The sequence below is a fragment of the Rana temporaria genome, chromosome 8 (genome assembly GCF_905171775.1).
Source record: "Rana temporaria chromosome 8, aRanTem1.1, whole genome shotgun sequence".
NCBI lineage: Eukaryota > Metazoa > Chordata > Amphibia > Anura > Ranidae > Rana > Rana temporaria.
Window position 1 is genome coordinate 162,968,158 of NC_053496.1, and position 21,970 is coordinate 162,990,127.

At 42.9% G+C, this 21,970-nt stretch overlaps 1 protein-coding gene across 1 annotated transcript in view; it reads right to left on the minus strand.

The window, feature by feature from the left end:
* Positions 1 to 389: 389 nt before the first annotated feature.
* The window catches only part of LOC120909306 (membrane-spanning 4-domains subfamily A member 8-like), a 42,731-nt gene continuing 21,150 nt past the window's right edge, over positions 390 to 21,970 (minus strand). The window contains exons 4-7 of the mRNA XM_040321054.1: positions 16,047 to 16,103; positions 14,048 to 14,248; positions 8,894 to 9,013; positions 390 to 796 (exon numbers count right to left, since the gene is read on the minus strand). Coding sequence (XP_040176988.1) covers positions 674 to 796; positions 8,894 to 9,013; positions 14,048 to 14,248; positions 16,047 to 16,103 — 501 coding nt within the window. The 3' untranslated portion in view covers positions 390 to 673. The remainder of the gene's footprint in view (positions 797 to 8,893; positions 9,014 to 14,047; positions 14,249 to 16,046; positions 16,104 to 21,970) is intronic.

Below are 21,970 nucleotides of genomic sequence, written 5' to 3' on the forward strand. Positions count from 1 at the left end.
CATCAGGGTTGCCAGGCTCAGTAAAACTAGGGACAGTATGTATAAATCTGTGTTTTTTTTTTACATCTGTCCCTGATATGTCCGAAACTGACATGCTTTTGATGTGAAAATCCAGAGATTTTAGCTGCCCCGCCTCTGCACTGCTTCCTGGCGTGGTGGCCATCTGTAAGCCCGGGGGCCCCATAATCTTCTATTGCCCGGGGGCCCATAATCTTCTATTGCCCGGGGGCCCCATGAGTTGTCAGTCCGCCCCTGCACTTGGTTCTGTATTCTCTAAAAGGGGCAGTACTGGGAGGGGGGTAAGGGTGTAAGGGTGGAATTAAGGGATGTTGCTCAGAGGTTGGTAGGGGGCGAAGTGACTCAAAAGGAGGGAGCTCCTGCACTTATTCTCTGAGAAAAAAAGTCCTGTGAAGGACTAACCATAGAGAGCTGATAAATGGTACTGACAGAGGTGAAAAAGATAATCCCCTTTCTCAAGTCAAGTGCTACCTCCCGGTCAGTCCAACACATTAAGAAACCTTCTTTTCCAATAGAAATCACTTTCAGAAACACAATCTAAGAATTTTCTAATATTGCTAAGTTACTGATTCATAATAATTAGGAAGCAATCCAATAGAAAGCTGATCCATCCATAAAATATGTAGGTGACTGGTTCTCTTTATTATTGGATTGGTCAAGGTTTAACTACATTAACTGAATATGCCGGTATTGGTGGTTGTTGAGCATAATTGGTAGTTTGAGGAATGGGAACACCAGGATTCATAGCAAGGACGACATCATTCTGCATCACGAACACCTGCAGAAGAGAAAATTATAATAAAATAAAGGATATTATTTTTGAGGAAGAAGTGAAAATGTTCTGACCAAGGTTTAATGCTAGAGGGTATAAGGACAGACAGGGCCGCCATCAGGGGGGTACAGGCAGTAGACCTGTAAGGGGCCCGGAGGTCACCAGGGGCCCAGATGGCAACCCCTCTTTTTTTTAATCTTTTTTTTATATTTTTTTATTTCTTTATTTTCTTTTATATATATATATATATATATATATATATATATATATATATATATATATATATATATATATATATATATATATATATATATATATATATATATATATATATATATATATATATATATTATATTATATTATTATTATTATTAATAATAAAGGGCCCAGAGGTCCCCACCAGGGCCCCGGATGGCTACCCCCCTTTTTTTATATATATTTTTCTTTATTTCTTCTTTTTTTTTTGTAAAGGCCCCCCTTAAGGCCTGAAGCTGTGTAAGGGGCCTCATAATTCCTGATGGCCTGAGGACAGATTTCTGAGAAATACAAATTATATAAGGAAAGCTCTTAAACATGAACATAACCTACAATACAGAATAACAAACAAGATGAAGCTTCTGTTTGTTTTATTACTAGGTTTTTAGAACAATCCTCTAAGGCAGGGGTCTCCAAACTGCAGCCCGAGGGCCAAGGGTCCTTTGCTAGACTTTATCTGGCCCTATTCCTTCCTATTATCAGATTGGGAACAGCGGCTATTCCTGTACAGTTGTTGCATCCCAATAGACATAAATGGGACTGCCTGTGTGGGGATGCATGGAACACCTGTGCAGGTAAATATGGCCCTCCAAGGGCATACGCTACAGTATGCTACATGCGAACGATGATTTAGTAGCAATTTAGCAGGGATTTTGTAAGTTATGTTGTATTTGTGTGCACTAATAATGATTTTAGTGTATATTTTGTGATAATAGTGATTTGATAAACATTTGCGCAATTATTGCAGGGCCTAAAAAATCAGCATTTTTTTTTATTCTATAGGTCATGTGCTTTCAGAAAATCGATGGTTTGAAGGGTATTTTACAAATTCTGAAAGCCGTAAGGGAAAAATGGTAACCTCCAGTTTTTTAAAGTAAAAAGGGGCAGATCCACAAAGAACTCCCCCCCGGCGCATCGTATCTGAGATACGCTACGCCGCCGTACCTTACCTGGCTTTGGTTCGAATCCATAAAGATTTCGCGCCACAAGTTACGGCGGCGTAGTGTATCTCAAGCGGCGTAACGGCGCGGAATTCCAATTGGGCGGGTAGGGTGCGTGTTTCATTTAGGGGGCGCATGCGCCGTCCCTTAATTTCCCGCTGTGCATTGCGCTAAATAACGTCGCAAGGACGTCATTGGTTTTGACCTGGACGTAAATTACGTCCATCCCGATTCACGAACGACTTACAGTACACAAAAAAAAAAAAAAAAACGAAATTATACGTGGGAACGACGGCCATACTTAACATTGAGTACGCCGCCAAACAGCAGCTTTAACTATACGCCGAAAAAAGCCGACTAGAGACGACGTAAAGGAATGCGCCTGCTGCTCGTACGTTCATGGATCGTCGGAAATAGCTAATTTGCATACTAGACGCGGAAAACGAAGGGAACGCCACCCAGCGGACGCCGAAGAATTGCATCTTAGATCCGAAAGCGTACGAAGACGTACGCCTGTCGGATCTAACCCAGATGCCGTCGTATCTTGTTTTGAGGATTCAAACCAAAGATACGACGCAGGAAATTTGAAAGTACGCCGGCGTATCAGTAGATACGCCGGCGTACTCTCTCTGTGGATCTGCCCCATAGTTTTTATTTACTGTTTTGCGCACCTTCAGTTTTCACCATTTCACAAAAGTGTGCAATTGAAAATGTACAAATATTTGTTATTGATTAACTCAATACAGTTTAAAAATTTATATTTAGCAGGAGTTTTGTCAATTCTGCCATGTATGAATCCACTAATAATGATTTTAGCATATTTTTTGCGTCAATATTGTTTTGATAAACATTTGCGCAAATATGGAGGGGGACCTTGCAGATCAGTAGCACCTTCTTTTTTTTATTCTACCCGCCATGTGCTTTTAAAAAAATATATGGTTTGGGGGGAGGGGGTCTTTTACAGACTCTAAAGCTGTAAGTGAAAGTTAAAACCTAGAGATTTTTAGATACATTTTTGCGTAGGTCTGATTTTCACCATTCTGCAAAAATGCGTAATTTAAAATTTACAAATAATATTTATTAACTCAATACAGGTTTAGCTTTTATATTTAGAAGTAATTTAGCAGGGATTTTGTAAAATTTGATGTGTCTGTATCTGCTAATAATAATTTTAGATGTATATGAAAACATATTGGTTTGGTAAACCTTTGCGCAAATATCTTCGGGACTAAAATCAGTAGCATCTTCTTTTTATTCTACTGATCCTATGCTTTCAGAAAATATGGGTTCCTTTCCCTGTCTCAAAAGGTAGATGTCAAGGGTCTGTTATCGCACCAAAGCCCCCAACAGGGCTGTAAAAAAAAAAAAAAATTAATAAATATTTAAAAGGTTAAATTGTAAAAATATTAGAAAACATGAAAGAAAATGTAAACAATAATATTTTTTTTATAAAAATAAAAAACACAGTCCACGCTAGGGGTGTTGAAAATGATCGCCGCATCGATGTATCACGATTATGCCCTTTCCGATTCGGCATCGATGCGGTAGCCAGTGTTAATCGATTATGCATGACGTCATCCCGGCTCCTCCCCCCTCCCCCACACAGCTGTGTCTTTGACCGATCGGCTGGCTGAGCCCGGTGCCATTTCCCCGTCAATGATGTAGCCTCAGCATGCTGCCCCCACCCAGTCTCACCCCCTCTTTAGGACATGTACCCAAGGACAGTGACCCCTCTCATCTCCCCGATTGATGGGCGCAGAGCCGCACGGAACTGCGAGACAGATCCCCTGCTGTCATCACATCCTTGGGAGTGACTGAACAATCAGTATTGCCGAAGTCTCTGGATATCCTGCACTGTGGGGGGTAATGTAGTGTTTCCAGCCTCTCATTATCGCTGTGACAATTTGAGAAAACAGACTGATTTCTCCCGTCCGTAGGACAGGAGAATCAGTCTGTACATTCAGAGGCCGGAGGCAGCAGCTGAGTTGAGTGTCTCTGACACTAATTTCACACACAGCCCGGCAAAGTTCACTCCCCCTCCTAAATGGACGGAACGATGCATTGCATACACCTGCCCCTCCTCCTCCTCTCTCCCACTGTGTCTGCCTGGCCTGCCCACTCCTATCCCGACATCCAGCTGTAAAGGAGAGAGAGGAGAGAGGCAGTGTTGCCGACCGTCCATATTTTTACGGACAGTTCGTAAAAACGTGCACTTTTTCCCCCCGTTCGTAAATGTCCGTGGTTGCTGGAATGTGCCAATAAAAATAGACGAGATCGGTTCCGCTTGGAACTGCGCATGGAGATTAGAGGCAGGGGGCAATTGGAGGCAGGGGGTGATGATGGCTGTGGTGGCACCGCAGAGGGGGATGGAAGCAGGGGACGATGGAGGCAGGGGGTGATTAAAGGCAGGGGGCCTGGGGGAGATTGGAGGCAGAGGGAGATTGTGGCTAAATAATTTGCCCTTTTTATTATATCGAAAATAACAAAAATATGTTTTTTTACCTTAAATCACATTGCTATTTGCCTAGCGTACTTGTTTGTAGCCTAAATACTGAAATTTGCACCTAAAAATGTAATTTAGTAACTTTTGTGAAATGCCAATAAAAACGCGCCAGTAAATTTCGGGTGTCGTGCCAGTAAATTTCAATCTAATAGGTTGGCAACACTGGAGAGAGTAGAGAGAGGAGAGATGAGAGAGGGGAGAGGGGGGGAATGTGCCCGGGAGATATGAAGAACAGCCAGCAGCTACAGATTCCAAGCTGTGTGAACTTCCAGCCTCGTCCCTGAATGAGTGAGCACTGCATTTTTCATTACACATTCATCACTGAACTGTCCCTTTCTCTCCCCTATCTGTCTCCCTCCCCCACTCTGTTCTTCCAAGATCAAGTTAGCACCAAGCCACTTATGCAGCCCACATATTGATCGCTTTTTTTTTTTTTTTCGTTTGGTCGTTACACTGGAAAAAAAAGAAGATCCAATTCCCCCATCTACACATTCCAGGTGGATGGGGGAATCCTCCAACAGTGGACCAGTGGGTGAACAACCAGGGTTGCTGTCCTTGCACCGCTCTTGACAGCGCTGGTCTCTGTCTCCATGGCAGCAGCAGCGCATTAGAGCCCAGTGCTGGCTACTTGACGCATCATGTCTGCAGTCTCTGATCATCTCTTGTATCATGTCCTTGCCGAATCCGGGTCTACTTGTTTCCACCCTTGTAGAGCTACTATTTCCTTTAGCAGCCCTCAAGAACAAAATCCAATAAACTCAAAATGAAGTGATTGTACGCAGAAGGAACATCCGTGCCTTCAGAGATGAAGCTCTCCACAACTTTCACCCCTAGGGAATGGGGGATAGAATTGTAGAGAGCCTCTACGTCCAAAGAGACCAACCATGACCCTTCGGGGACATTTAGGCCATCAAGAGTTTTCAAAAGATCACTGGTGTCCTGAAGGTATGACACCAGGTTTTGTACGTGCGGCCTAAAGTAGTCGTCCACTAATTGGCTGGCACGTTCCGTTAGCGAGCCATTGCCTGACACAATTGGCCTACCCGGAGGGTTAAAGGCATTCTTGTGTACCTTAGGTAAGGCATATAAAGTTGGTGTGCGTGGGCACACGGTGTTTAAAAATTCCCAAGTGGATTTTGAGATTGTGCCATCATGATAGGCACCCGCTATCAAATGTTGGTACCGTGTGACAGTCAAAACCAAACGTCCCTTTTTCCACAGAATAAGGGACCATGTAAATCTGATTGCCAAAAAAAGGATGGAAAGTCCCATTAGTCTTCATATGGGCATTCATCATAACTTTGACAGTTACAAAATGAAATTCTTTGCCTTGGAGCATATTCCTCCGGGGGAAAGAGGCGGTGATTTTGACAGAATAATATACAGCGTGAGGCAAAGTGGATTCATTTATTATCTGCTTTACAGTATCCAGGTTTAAATGAGGCTTTCAGCTTCAAACCTTTTTTATGATTGATTTTCTTATTATTGTTATTTTAATGTTGCTTTTTTAAAAAAAAAAATTCACTTTATTTTCTTTTCTCTTCTTTCTCACTTCAAAATTTAAAGGTAATGCTGCTGTGTATTTATTTATTTTTACCTAAATATTGTGTATTTTCCCCTTCAATATTGACATTATGCACAATTTACAAACCAATAATATCATTAGTATATGGAGTTAACAATTTCCTTTATTTGGCAGCAGGGGGTGCAATTTCTACTTTCAACATGTCTTGTTACAACAACCATAAGAAGTATTGAGTTCATTAATTCAATATAATCCCTTTTTCTGTTTTTTACAGTATAATTCTATTGTTTTATATATTTTTTTTTTCTGATTCGGTAAAGAGCCTATTTTTTCACAAACAGATGTGTTTAGATAAGTTTTGCTCTGTCCCCTAATTAAACCATAAGGACAAAAAGGACCGCGTGCCTGGGATGGATATGGCTGGGTCCTTTCCATGTGAGTGGTCCTATCATATACTCCATAACGTTTGTCCTTGCCGAATCCGGGTCTACTTGTTTCTGCCCTTGTAGAGCTACTATTTCTTTTAGCAGCCCTCAAGTACTTGCCACAAGTGTGGGATTACTTCCCACATCCAACATGGCGGCTCACGCCATCTGACGCACAGCATGGAATCAGCTGGCGATGCAATAGCATTGCGCATGCGCCGCCGGTCTTAAACCTGATTGGCGGTCATTTGTGACAGGAGGAGGAGTGCGAGGATCACGTGGGAGGTCACGTGTCCCCGCTGCGGCGGACGTATTGGCTGACGTCCGCCCCAGTGCGATATATAAAGCGTGGCTGTGCAAGCCGCTGTGTTGGGCACTATCGGTCCAAACTGGAGCAAGCAGCATTTCGCTGCCAGTGTTGAACCCATCCACCTTGCAGTATTCCTAAAGGTATGTTTTGTTTCCCTATTCCCAGGAGTTAACCGCTCCCATTGAATGGATTATTTTCAGTTTTAAAGACAGAGAAAAGGAAATAATATTTTCTGTCTCTTTGTTTTTCTTTTTCATCAGATTGCATTTTTGCCAATTTGCTAGGATTCCTGGACCTCTCTCTCTTGAGGGATATATTTCTTTTCAGAAAGGGATTCCAGTGGCTGCCTTTTTCATTGAAGTATTTTTGCAACAAATCAGGACTTCATTTCTTTTGCTACATGACCTGGCCATTTCGGTTAACCCCATAAGGTACCATTACCATCAATTCCCAGGTTTTTCGAGATTTGTTTTACTAAATAAAATCTCTGAACCTTTAACTGCTTTATAACATATACTATTATTGGCTTTTTATTGATTATGGTTTAGGGACAGAGTGTCGCATCGATTGTGAAATTATCCATCAGGCTCGTTTCAAATTAGGATTTTCCTATTTCTTGATTAATCCATGGGAGATAAAATCGATTTTAAAATTGTACATGTTGGGGTAAGTTGTTTGCGCTATTCCCTCTGCCATAATACTTCTAAGTTTGGAATTGTTATATTGTTGTTTATTATATTAATTTTTAATCATGATAACATTTTGAAGCAAGGTAATATGCTGTGTCATATCTATCTGTATCTGATCAACATATCTGTAATTATTACATTGTTCTGTTGACAATCTGTTTTACACTGACTTTTCTTGATACTTTAGAACTAACTGCAAACTCTCGAGGAGGCTCAAATGCGAGCGAAACATGTCGAGTGAACTATAACTGCAACGAGTCGTTTTCACTTTGTTGAAGTTCGTTTATCTTTGAAACTTCAGTTTGTTCTTTTCTAAATATCCTATTCACATTTGTATGTATAAATAAATTTAAAAAAAATTCTATTTTTCAAAAAATTGTGTCTTGTTGCACTTTATCAGCACCGTCTTATAGTCCCAGGGTTCCCAGGTACCCATTTCCCTCCTTCTTCTTTTTTTGCATCATGTTTGCAGTCTCTGAACATCTCATGTATCATGTCCGCAGTCTCTGATCATCTCTTGTATCATGTCCGCAGTCTCTGATCATCTCTTGTATCATGTCTGCAGTCTCTGATCATCTCTTGTATCATGTCTGCAGTCTCTGAACATCTCTTTTATCATGTCTACAGTCTCTCACTGTCTCCTGTATCATGTCTGCAGTCTCTCACTGCCTCCTGTATCATGTCTGCAGTCTCTCACTGTCTCCTGTATCATGTCTGCAGTCTCTCACTGTCTCCTGTATCATGTCTGCAGTCTCTCACCATCTCCTCTAGTATTTATTTATTTAATTTTTTTTGGGGGGGGGAGCCTGGAACTCCTCTAAGTTGTTGTCTGCTGTGTTTAGACTTTGCTGCATGCAGGGAGTGTTGTTTTTTTTTTTTTTTTTAAGAACAGATAAAATAAAATACAAAATCGTTCTCCTGACTGCTGGAATTTTTTTTTATGAAAACCGTGCGCAGTAATCTTGATGCATCGCGGAATCGAATTGAATTGAATCGTTGACATGATAATCGTAATCAAATCGTGAGGCCAGTGAAGATGCGCACCTCTAGTCCACGCATCATGAGTGCTGCATATTAGTGCCACTGTCACATGACATAAAAAAAAAGTATCGGTAATTGGTATCTGTACTTTTACTCGGTCTTAAAAAAGTGGTATCGGTGCAACCCTAGTATTAAGTATCCTCATTGGAAGATTTACAACCTAACCTCTCCGATATGACTATATCTATATTTGTTACAAAAAAAGTAATCTATTTAAAGAGGTGGAGATTGTGGTGTTACCATACATACGTTCCTAGAGCAGGATGACGTCTATACACAATCCTAGTTAAGGCCACAGAGGAGAGCTGGGACAAGGATCTCAAAGCAAAGGGGTTTTCTAAACCTGGTGAATGATAGACTTTGCTGGTCCCCTGACTTGACATTCTTTTAATAGTAATCTCATACGTCTCCTACCTGGTTGACATTTTGTACTTTTGAGAGAGACCGGCATCCAAAAACAGAGGTGGAAACGGTGACGCAGAAGAGCAGCAAATGTATCACAAGTAGTAGAGAAACAACAGCATAACTACCATTCTGTAAAGAAAAAAAATGTTAGTAAGTCAGCAGTTATTTCTTATGGAGATATACTGTGTGTGTGTGTGTGTGTGTGTATATATATATATATTTATATATATATATATATATATATATATATATATATATATATATATATATATATATACAGTCCTGATCAAGTTTAAGACCACTTGAAAAATGGCAACAAATCATATTTTACATTGTTGGATCTTAACAAGGTTCCAAGTAGAGCTTCAACATGCAACAAGAAGAAATGAGAGTGACACAAAACATTTTTTGAGCATTCAATCAATTGAAAATAACGAATAAACTGAAACAGGCTGTTTTTCAGCTGATCAAAAGTTTAGGACCACATGCCTTTAAAAGACTAAATCTGTGCAAAGATGTGGATTCATTGTCATCTTCTGTCAGGTAGTCACACGTTGTGATGGCAAAGGCAAAAAAACTCCCTTTTTGAACGTGGTCGGGTTGCTGAACTGCATAAGCAGGGTCTCTCACAGCGCGCCATCGCTGCTGAGGTGGGACGCAGTAAGACAGTGATTTGGAATTTCTTAAATGATCCTGAGGGTTATGGAACAAAAAAGTCAAGTGGAAGACCCAAAAAAATTTCACCAGCACTGAGCCGCAGGATCCAATTGGCTGTCCATCAAGACACTGGACGATCCTCGACCCAAATTAAGGCCCTTACTGGTGCTGACTGCAGCCCCATAACCATCAGGCGGCATCTGAGACTGAAGGGCTTCAAAAACAAAAAACGTATTCAAAAACCTTGTCTTCTTGAACGCCACAGAACTGCTCGTTTGGACTTTGCAAGAGAGCACCAAACATGGGACATTCAAAGGTGGAAGAAAGTTTTATTCTCTGATGAGAAAAAATGTAACCTTGATGGTCCTGATGGTTTCCAACGTTACTGGCATGACAAGCAGATCCCACCTGAGATGTTTTATACGCGCCACAGTGGAGCATAATGGTCTGGGGTGCTTTTTCCTACAATGGAGCTTCAGGAAGTGCAGGGGCGTCAAACGGCCGCTGGCTATGTCCGGATGTTGCAGAGAGCATTCCTCATGACTGAGGGCCCTCGTCTGTGTGGTAACGACTGGGTTTTTCAACAGGACAACGCTACAGTACACAATGCCCGCAGGACAAGGGACTTCTTCCAGGAGAATAACATCACTCTTTTGGCCCATCCTGCGTGTTCCCCTGATCTAAATCCAATTGAGAACCTTTGGGGATGGATGGCAAGGAAGTTTACAAAAATGGACAACAGTTCCAGACAGTAGATGGCCTTCGTGCGGCTGTCTTCACCACTTGTTCCCACTCACCTCATGGAAACGCGAGGCATCAAGCATGCCGAAACACATTTTTGAAGTGATCAACAATAACGGCGGAGCTACTCATTACTGAGTTCATGTTTGGAAGTTGGATTTCTGTTTTGGGGGGGTTTAGGGTTTTTTTTGGAGGTGTGGTCCTAAACTTTTGATCAGCTGAAAAACAGCCTGTTTCAGTTTATTCGTTGTTTTCATTAAATTGAATGCTCAAAAAATGTGTTGTGTCACTCTCATTTCTTCTTGTTGCATGTTGAAGCTCTACTTGGAACCTTGTTAAGATCCAACAATGGAAAATATGATTTTTTTGCCATTTTTCAAGTGGTCTTAAACTTTTGATCAGGACTGTAATATATATATATATATATATAGTATAGATTCTTGAAGCACTAAAAGCAGACACTCTAGAGAATAAAATAGTGGTAATATTAGTGCAGCGGTTTAGGATATGCAAATTTACAATACAAATACACTGAAGTAATTTGTAGAGCACACAAACTCAAATTACTCACATTTTTGTAAAATATTAAAGACGAGGTTGCACAGAGTAAATAGATACCCAACATGTTAAACCTTAAAATTGCATGCACCTCGTAAAATGGTGACAAAAAATCGTTCTCATGAGTGATACCTTTTAACTATGAGAGCCCCCTGATGCTTTGGAAGCTCTCTGCAGACCATGGCTTTTGCTGTAGGATGTGACTAAGAAAAAGTCAGGAAAGACCTACTAGAACAGCTGAACTTTATTTGGGGTTAATCAGAGGCACTCTAAATGATGGCAGGTGTGTACTGACTCCTGTTTAACATTAGTTTGAATGTGATTGCTTAATTCTGAACACAGCTACATCCCCAGTTATAAGAGGGTGCACTTATGCAACCACATTATTTTATTTTTTAATTTTAAAATCACATTAAAGATGAAAGTTCCGAAATGATTTATCTTTGTCTCATTTTTTTACATCACAGAAACCTGCCATTTTAACAGGGGTGTGTATCCACTGTTATATCCTTTTTTATAAGTGATCACATCCACTGTGTTCTCAGTGGCATAAGAGCTGGGGGAGGAGATACAGCAGTACACTGAGCTTCCTAGTAAATGGCTGTGCAGCAGGGGTGGGTCAGGACAAGTCCGATCATTGGAGGAGAGCAGGCTGAGTTCCCAGCACAGCTAGAGAACTGACCACAGTGTGTTCTTCTGCTTAGTGTTGTCAGTTTTTAATAGGAAAACAGAGAGACTAACAGGAACACCAGGGATCTCACATAAAGAAAGCAATACAAAGAGAACAGGATACAATCAGAAACAGACTTCACGAGGGTGGCCTAAGGGCTGACGTCCCCTAGTGGGCCCTGTGCTCACTGCCTGTGACCGTGGAGCTTTTTTGGGATTTGCCATTGCACACCAGAATTGGCAGGTCCGGCACTGGCACCAGACGTGAAAGGGTCTGGAGAAGCCGTGGAGAACGTTATGCTGCCTGGAACATCGTTCAGCATGACTGGTGGGTCAGTGATGGTCTGGGGAGGCATAGCCATGAAGGCATGGGCGGACTGACAACTCATGGGGCCCCCAGGCAAAAGGAGATTATGGGCCCCCCGGGCAATAGGAGATTATGGGGCCACACAGTATACACACACACATACAGTATACATACACAGTATACACACAGTGGCATGGGGCCCCATGAGTTGTCAGTCTCATGCCTAGTGGCATGGGGCCCCTGCATGAAGGGACGCACAGACCTCTACAGACTAGACAATGGCACCCTGACTGCCATTAGGTATCTGGATGAATTTCTTGGACCCATTGTCAGACCCTACGCTGGTGCAGTAGGGTTCTTCCTGGTGCATGACAATGCCTGACCTCATGTGGCAAGAGTATACAGCCAGTTCCTGGACTAGGAGAATAAAGGTATTGATACTATTGAATGGCCCCCACTCTTGCCTGACCTAAATCCAACAGAGCACACTTGGACATAATATTTCCGTCCATCCCACGCCACCAGGTTGCACCTCAGTCTGTTCAGGAGCTCAATGATGCTCTGGTCCAGATCTGGGAGAAAATACCCCAGGACATCATCCATCATCTCATTAGGAGCATGCCCCAATGTTGTTAGACATGCATACAAGCACTTGCTGGCCATACAATCTACTGAGGACTATTTTGAGTTGCTGCAATGAAATTTTTTAGCAAAATGGACAAGCCTGCTGCATAATTTTTTCACTTTGATTTTCGGGTGTCTTTGAATTCAGCCCTCTGTAGGTTGATAGTTTTAATTTGTCATCAAACAATGTGGCATCCTTTCCTTCCTAGCAGAGTACCAAGTCCATATCAGTATAGCTATACAGCATAATATTTTTTTCCCATTGAGATCTGATGTGTTTTCAAAGTGTTCCTTTAATTTTTTTTGAGCAGTGTGTGTGTATGTATATGTGTATTTATATATATATATATATATATATATATATATATATATATATATATATATATATATATAAAACAAAATCTAGTCTCGCCACCCTTCTTTTCCCTTCCTCCAGAGTCTGGTCTGCCGGTCTCTTCTATGCCCCTGACACTCCTGCAAGATCCAGTCTCACTGCCTATTCTCACCCCATCACCCCCTCTCCATCTACCACACCCCCACTCACTGCGACCACCTCCTTCGCCATCCACTACATCCATACTCATAGCCACCATTCCACCACCTCCCTGCCCATCCTTCACACCCCACTCACAGCCACCTTTTCACTATCCCCCTCTCCATCCACCACTCCCCCACTTACAGACACCAAAAAAATGGTTTTATATTATTTTTAATATACCCAACCCTGCCCATTCTTGAACAGGCACATTTTTGCAACAATATATAATGGCCCGGATTCAGAAAGGACTTACGACGACGTATCTCCAGATACGCCGTCGTAAGTCCAAATGTGCGCCGTCGTATCTATTCGCTTATTCAGGAAAGCAGATACGCCTGAATTTTGGCAAGATACAACCGACGTTAGTCTCCTATGCCGACGTATCTTGGGTGCATATTTACGCTGGCCGCTAGGGGCGCGTCCGTTGATTTACGCATCTAATATGTAAATGAGCTAGATACGCCGATTCACAAACGTACTTGCGCCCGTCGCAGTAAGCTACGCCGTTTACGTAAGGCGTACGTCCGGCATAAGTTTACCCCTCATAAACCAGGGGTAAGTCATGTTAAGGTATGGATGTCGGAAACGTTGAAACAGCCGTTGTATTTTACGTCGTTTGCGGAAGTCGTACGTGAATGGGGCTGGGCGTAGGTTACGTTCACGTCGAAAGCATTGAGCCGACGTATCTTAGGGAGTATTTGCGACGTGATTCTGAGAATGCGAGCGCATGCGCCGTTCGTTCGGCCATGCATTTACATGGGGTCACGCTTCATTATAATACAACGCACCCACTGCCTTGCTACTTTGAATTACGCGGGCTTACGCTGGCCCATTTACGTTACGCCGGCCTACATATGGGAGCAAGTGCTTTGTGAATACTGTACTTGCCTCTCAATGTTACGACGGCGTAGCGCATATGAGATGCGCTACGCCTATCTAAAGATCTCTCTGAATCTGGCCCAATATGTTTACTGATTTAGATGTAATCTTTAGTGATTTATATATTTTAAATATTTAATACATTAAACACTTTATATTCCATTTATATAATCACCAAAATAATACTTACACGTTTCTGTTGGCATAGATAGTAAGCATTATAATTATAATTTCCATAGTCATAATAACTATAGTATCCATCATAGTAACTGTTATAGTATGAGTAATTGGAAAAGTAGCACTGAATGATTAGAAAATCGACAATGTTTAGGATCACAGCTATCATATTGAAAATGGAGCTAACGATGTTCAGTCCCAGAGAGCCTCTGATCTGTAAAGAGAAAACAGGAAGAATATACCAATGATACAACAATACCAAACACAGCCTTATTCAAGTAATGTTTGCAAACTGTTATGTAGCCCGGAACTCAGCTGACTTTTGGAGGAGCGGGTTGTGTGCATCTGTGCCCTCTCCCCTCTTTTTGGTGGACGTGGACAATCACATTTGTAGTGATCTACACCTCCACAATTGTAGCAAGTCACCGAATCTGCCAACCATCCCCTCAAGTTCTCAACTCAATCATGATAGGGTCTAAGGGCTGAGCTCCCCTTAAAACCTGTCTCATCTGGACTTCATCCACTGTGCTGGCATTTATACCTTTCTTAAGCATCAGCTGATGCATTATCTTGGCAAGGCACTAGGGTGACCACATTTCCAAACTACCATTCAGGGATACCCCCCCTTCCCAAAAATCAGCTTGTGCTGTAACGAATCACAGCACAGTGATTGGACGCAAGAGGCGGGATTTATGATTTGTCCAATCACAAGCAGGGGGCGGAATTGTGCTCCTACAGGCATTCCCGGCCAGGACAAGTACTGTCAGTGAGTAAAGCGGTGAAGTGGCAGCCTTTTTTGGGGCCATTAGATTGGCCCGGGGGGGGGGGGGGGGGTGGCTGTGTCAGTTTCATTCCAGGACACTGTATTGTCTTGGAATGAATGTGCCCGGGACAGACCTGCAAAATGCGGGACTGACCCGAGCAATCCGGGACATGTGGTCACCCTACAAGGCACCTCCATGTATGTGGGCAGCTTCTCCCCCTCATTCTGGTAGGTATGTTCAAACTGGTACATGTGTTTGGGAGAACAGAAAAAACCTTGAAGGATACTTAAGTAGTCATAGGTGGTACAGTCTGGTTTGCTGGGCTTTAGGTTTCTGAATAGCTATTGAGGCAGGTCTCCTTAAAGGAGTTGTAAAGGAAAAAACATTTTTGCCTAAAATTAATGTCTGCAAGGTAGACAGACAGAATAGTGTAATGATTCTGTTAAAAAACAAGTAAATACCTATTAAATTCCTTCATCTATATCATCTCCGGCATTCTAGTTTCTTTTCTCTCATTCACTTCCTGGTTTGCATCGCTCGTTCATGTAAGAACTACATTTCCCAGTACGAATTGCAGCACGCCCAGTAATTCACACCTCCTTGAAGTCTCTAAGGCCGCGTACACACGGTGATGTACCGAGAAACTCCCCATCGAGTTCCTTGTTCGGCTGTCCAAAAACTCATCGAGCCAAATTTTCCCATTGCCCGTCGAGGAAATAGAGAACATGCTCTCTTTTTGGCTTGACAAGTTTCCCGACGGGTTTCTCAGCGAAAAGTGTACACACAACAGGTTTTCTCAGCAGAATACGTCTCCCGTCGAGTTTCTTGCTGGATTCTGCCGAGAAAACCGGTCGTGTGTACGGGGCCTAACACTTGGAGAGCGTCCTGCCGAATAGATGTAGTTCCCAGGAGGGGGTGAGCACATCACTGACCGCCGCAGTAAAGCCTCCATTCACGGTGGTCAGTAAAATCAGACAAGCAGGAAGTGAACAGAACAGAGAACAAATAGAGAAACTTCTGAGCAAAAACGAACAATGAGGAAGTGAAAAGAGGAATATCTGCAGGTAAAGAATGCTTATTATGAAAAAAAAAATTTCCTTTACAACCCCTTTAATAGCAAGCGGGATGGTGAGTACTCATGGTCGGGCAGACACAAAACAAGGTGGGACATCTTATCTACACTGGTCATGTATAATAGCAATGTCACCTTCCAGTTATGTATTAAATGAAAAAAAAATAAAAACTTACCAAACAGGTATTGGGTTTTGTCTGAGCTGCAATTGTCAGAGATCCAGCAATGATGTACTGTGATAAAACAACAAAGACAAAATAAGAACACAACTGCACAATTTTCTAAAACAATAGCGGCAAGAAAGTCAGAAGTATTTGTGCAAACTGAACAAAATGTGTCCATATCGTTTTCCTGAGAGGTTAAAGTAAAAACAAGCATGAATCCAATATACTGCTATAATCGCATCAGCTATTGTAATGAAAAGGTAATGGTTACTGTTTCGTCATTGTATTAGACGGGATACTTCCAGAGCAATAGAAAAACATGAATGAAAAAAGAGAGAGGGTTGGGCCTAGTAATGCCCCCTGAAAAGCCCTTTTGGAGAATCAACCATGGTCTGCCATAATAAATTGTAAACTTTATTGTTATTGGAAAAGATATGTTAAAATTCCACACAATGTTATATGATACATATGAGGAATATTACCCTATCAAACCCATCAAAAAAAAACATAATGACAAAATAGTGAAAATGACAATGTTGTCGCACTTAAGGCGCGTGACCTAAGGGCCCCACACATACACTTTTACATATACGTCTAGCTAAAGAAGACTAAGGCCTTTTACACACAACCGTTTTCCTCAACAGAACCCATCAAGAAACTTGGTGGCAGAGCTTTTTTGCCGAGGAAAACGGTTGTGTGTATGTTTTTCATCGAGAAAACTGTCGAGGAACTCGATGAGAAAAAAAAGAGAACAAGTTTTTTTCTTTTTCCTCGTCGGGAGTCTCAATTTCCTCATTGTGTTCCTCATCGGGCTGGTTTTCGACGAGAAACACGTTCGTGTGTATGCTTAGAAACCTGCATATGCTCAGAAGGGTGGCGCCAGTGGAATCAAACTTCCCCTTTTATAGTGCCGTTGTACGTGTTTTACGTCACCGCGTTTGAGAACGACAAGATTTTGTCTTTACAGTGTGTACGCAAAGAAAGCTTGTCAAGATTCTTGACAAGCCTATAAGGAACTCGTAGAGGAAAACAATTTTTCATTTACGACGAGTTCCTCAGTCGTGTGTACGAGGCCTGAGTGGTGCTCCTATGTATCAATTGTGTTGCTATTTGCCTGGAAATTGAATACTAGAAATTGGGCTTGGTCTCATAAGAGATATTGGTAAAATGTCTATTGTCTAAGGACTATAAATGTAATGGTAGTAGGTCCATAAGTATACTCCATGATGATGTATTGATTCATAGTTATAAACCTTTTCCGAAGTGCAGTTGATACAGGTGTTCAAACAGAGTTGCTATAAAAGTCTATAGAAATTCTCATGGAGGGTGCATGCTAGGTTGACCTTGTTTCAGCGCAAGACCTATTTAACGACTTCCATACAGGGCTTTTATACCCACCTCAATACCGGGTCTATTCTGGCACTTCTTTCCTACATGTACAAATCATCATTCTTTTGCTAGAAAATTACTCAGAATCCCCAAATATTATATATGTTTTTTTAGCAGACACCCTAGGGAATAAAATGACGGTCTTGCACGGTATTTGCATGTAGCGCTACCCCCTCAGGAGCCGTTGGTTAGATTGGGACAGCATGATTATGTTACCTCTGTGATGTGTCTAGGGATGATGATGATGATGAGATGCAATAACGGAATGTCCAAACAGCAGGGTGTCGTTTTCTGTGCTTTATTTCTTGCCCAACATGGCAAACGGTTAACTCGAGGTAGATAGAAAATAGGTTGGTGAAAGGAGAATTTGCAGATTCAGGCCTATAGATAAATGGAAGCAGTCCTGCCTCCAATGGGACTTTAACTCACGTCGGCACTCCAGCCGGTGTGGGTAAAGTGTACCTGGACAGGCCTCTCACACAGACCTGGCAGCCAGAGTATCACTTAGAACTTCTGGGAAGGAACAATTTTTTGCCACCGACTTGGCTCTAGTAGAATTAGAATTTGTAGTGGGACCTCTGCCACAGGCCCTTTACTCAGGAACATGAATAGTAGAGCGATTCCTCCCAGTAAATATAATTTGCCTGAATCTCCCTCAGGTAGACTTTTTAGTTTAGGGGTCACCAACTGACAAGTTGCAGCATACAACTTCCCAGTGTCCGGCCACCCAGATCCCCGATGGATTGTCTAAGCCCTGTTGGATCACCTGCCTCCAGGCTCACCTCAGACCGACTCCCCACCGAACAGCATAACTCGCTTGGGATCTTCCTCATGAAGTGTGGGGACCCAGTAAGTCACTGGGGCCCCTTTGCAGCTTTAGTTGCTCCGGGTCATGAGAGCCCAGAGTCAGGAACTCCCCGTAGCACGTTTCCCCCCCGGCCTGGTAGGCCATCTCGCCGGGGCCCGTTATTGTGCACACCCCCTAAAGGTGGGTGCCGCACCTGGAACCAGGAACGGGCGAAGACCCCACAAAATGGCATCTGCCACAGAAATACCCTCCCTCAGCATGCCCACAAGGGAAACACTCCTCTGGCTGCTGGAGAAAGGCGCCTCCGCCTGGACCCCTCTGGCGCCACCTGCTATCCAAAGATGGAACGGTATCTTTGGAACAACAGGATGAAACAACAGGAAGCCCAGTACGGCAGAAGCCCAATTTAAACAAAACAACATGAATGAGAGCAAAACAACTCTCTCATCCCCCTACAAATTTAACATAGCACCTGTACTAAAAGTACACAGGCGCTACATGCACAATAATTTTTCATAAATGAAAAAATAACAAAGCAGGAAAGTTAGCCCAATTTATTTGTAAAATATGAAAGATTATGTTACGCCGAGTAAATAGATACCTAACATGTCACGCTTTAAAATTGCGCACACTCATGGAATGGCGCCAAACTTTGGTACTTAAAAATCTCCATAGGCGACACTTTGACATTTTTTACAGGTTACCAGTTTAGAGTTACAGAGGAGGTCTAGTGCTAGAATTGTTGCTGGCACTCTAACGCATGTGGCGATACCTCACATATGTGGTTTGAATGGCGTTTACATATGTGGGTGGGACTTACGTGTGCGTTCGCTTCTAAGCACGAGCTACTGGGGACAGGGGTGTTTTAAAAAACTTTTTTTATTTTTTTACTTATTTCTTTTTTATTTTTACACTTTTTTTTTACTTTTTTTTAATCACTTTTATTGCTATTACAAGGAATGTAAACATCCCTTGAAATAGGAATAGTGTGTGACAGGTCCTCTTTATGGAGAGATGCGGGGTCACTAAGACTGGAAAGCATGAGATTGTGAAAACAAATTCACCGATCTCATGCTTACTAGCCGCAATCGCTGCTTTGTTTACTTCCGGGTACCCGGGCGTGACGTCATCACATCGCGCCCGGGCCTCCTACGGTCATAGAGATGACTGGTGACCATCTGGTTACCAGTCATCTCTATGCTTCCCATCCATCGCCGGACGATTCTTTCTCCGGGCCCCCGATGGCACGGGAGAGCCCGGGGGAAGCACTGGATGGCGGCGGGAGGGGGATCTCCCCTCCCGCCGCCTATAAGAACAATCAAGCGCAAAAGAAATTCAACTTGCCTCGCCAGGTGTTCTATGGGTATCTGCAGATAAGACACTATGCGCAATCATTTGCCCCAAAGCTCCAATTTTCAGCGCCAACGCCTTTCGAAAAACTGGTACTGGAGGGATCTGCTCGCCGCGGATTGATATCAGATATATATAGGCTGTTAAACTCTCGCTCCTTCCCCTCCATTGGTAAGCATGCATACATGCTTCGTTGGGAAAAGGCGCTGGGGGAGGAGATCCCGGAGGCGACATGGCAGACGATCTGGTCTCAGGCAGCTAAAAGCTCTCTCTGTACGCTGTACAAGGAGAACGCCTATAAAGTACTGTATTTTTGGTATATGACACCAGATGTTCTCCATGCTATATATCCATCCAGCTCAGATAGGTGCTGGCGTTGCCAGGGAGCCAAGGGTACTTTGTACCACATATACTGGACCTGCCCCAAGATAGTACCGTTTTGGACGGAAACTCAGCAGTTGCTGTCTCGCTTCCTGGGAGTACCGGTCCCCAAAACTATTTTTACTAGGGGTGTCACCCCTGCTGATCCCCAGGGAGGCTGTTGAGCCCTGACCACCGTGGTCAGCATCGTTTAAAAAACATATAATTTAAAATGATCGTGTGTGGGCTTCACATAATTTTTCGGGTTCTGAAAAACGACAAAAAAAAATTCGAACATGCTGCATTTTTTAACAACGTTTTAAACTATGTCGTTTTACAGGTTGTAAAAAATTATCGTGTGTGGGCTAAAACGACGTTAAAAACCCACGCATGCTCAGAAGCAAGTTCTGAGACAGGAGCGCACGTTCTGGTAAAACTACCATTCGTAATGGAGTAAGCACATTCATCACGCTGCAACAGACAGAAAAGCGCAAATCGTCTTTTACTAACACAGAATCAGCTAAAGCAGCTCCAAGGGTGGCGCCATCCGCATGGAACTTCCCCATGGCACCCCCGCTCAATATCCGGTGTGATGGGAGACATGCACAGGTAAGAGACAACGTCCGATCCACCTCCCCAAACCCCCCCTCAACAACTCAAATCCGATCCGACCCACGGCAACCTCCCCCACCCCACCGCCCCCCGTCAACAACTCGAATCCGATCCGACCCGCGGCAACCTCCCCTCCCCCACCCCACCCCCCGTCAACAACATCACTGACAAATGTAAAGAATGTCCCGCAGTGAATTTTTTAAATGTTGGGAGGTATGCATGTGTGTGGACTTGGCGCCATATTGTGACAACGTTGTTTTTATTGCAGAGTTTCTTGGGGGGTCTATATCTGCAAATAAATAAAGCTATTTTCTAATTAGATAATCCGTGATTGATCCTCCATTTGTTGCTCCTTTGGGACATCTGGGGTCCCCCTTGTAGACCCCGACAACCACCGGGCAAGGGTTGTGTGGAACAGCCCCTTGTCCCCATCAACGTGGGGACAAGGGGCCCACTAATTTTTTCCATAATTTTTATGTATATTGCCAGGATCCGGCAATGCATTACAGCCGCGAGCAGTTTCAAAATGACATTTTGTCCTTTAGGCTGGATTCACACCTATGCATTTTTAGTGCTTTTTGTATTTTCCAGATGCGCACTACAATCCATTTAACATGGTTTTCTATGGAACATGTTCTGTAGTGCAAATCTGCAAAATGCAAAAAGCACTAAAACTGCCTAGGTGTGAATCCAGCCTAATGCCGCGTACAGACGGTCATTTTATGCGATGTTAAAAAACAACGTTTTTAAAAACGTCAATTTCATTGACCGTGTGTGGGGGAAAACGTCGCTTTATGTCTTGTAAAAAACGACAAAAAAAAATTGAAGCATGCTTCAATTTTATGTGTCGTTTTTCAAAACGTCGTTTTTTGTGTCACAGAATTTGACCGTGTGTAGCAAAAAATGACGTTTAAAACAACGTTTTTGAACCCGCGCATGCCCAGAAGCTAGTTATGAAGCGAGCTTCAATGGAAAAAATGTGGTGAACGTAACCTCGCTTTGCTAGAGCATTGTGAAAAAACGGTGGTGTGTAGGCAACGTCGTTTTTGAAAATTGAAGTTTCAAAAACGTAGTTTTTTACTTCACAGAAAACGTTGTTTTTTTACATCGCATAAAACGACCGTCTGTACTCGGCATTAGAAATGTCATTTTGCTGTTATCCTTAATTACTCTATGTACGCCTGCCAGGGCCGGTGCTACCACTAGACAAACTAGGCAGCCGCCTAGGGTGCCCGGCCACTGGTGTTCCTACTCTCTTCTCTCTGCAGCAGGGTTGGAGGACTGTGTCTGTGTCCCAACTCCCAAATGAATGGAAGCAAACAAACATTCATTGATGGGTACTGGTGAGGTTGTATTGATGGGCACTGGTGGGCTGAATTTGATGGGCGCTTCATTAAAAAGGTGGGGTATACATGGG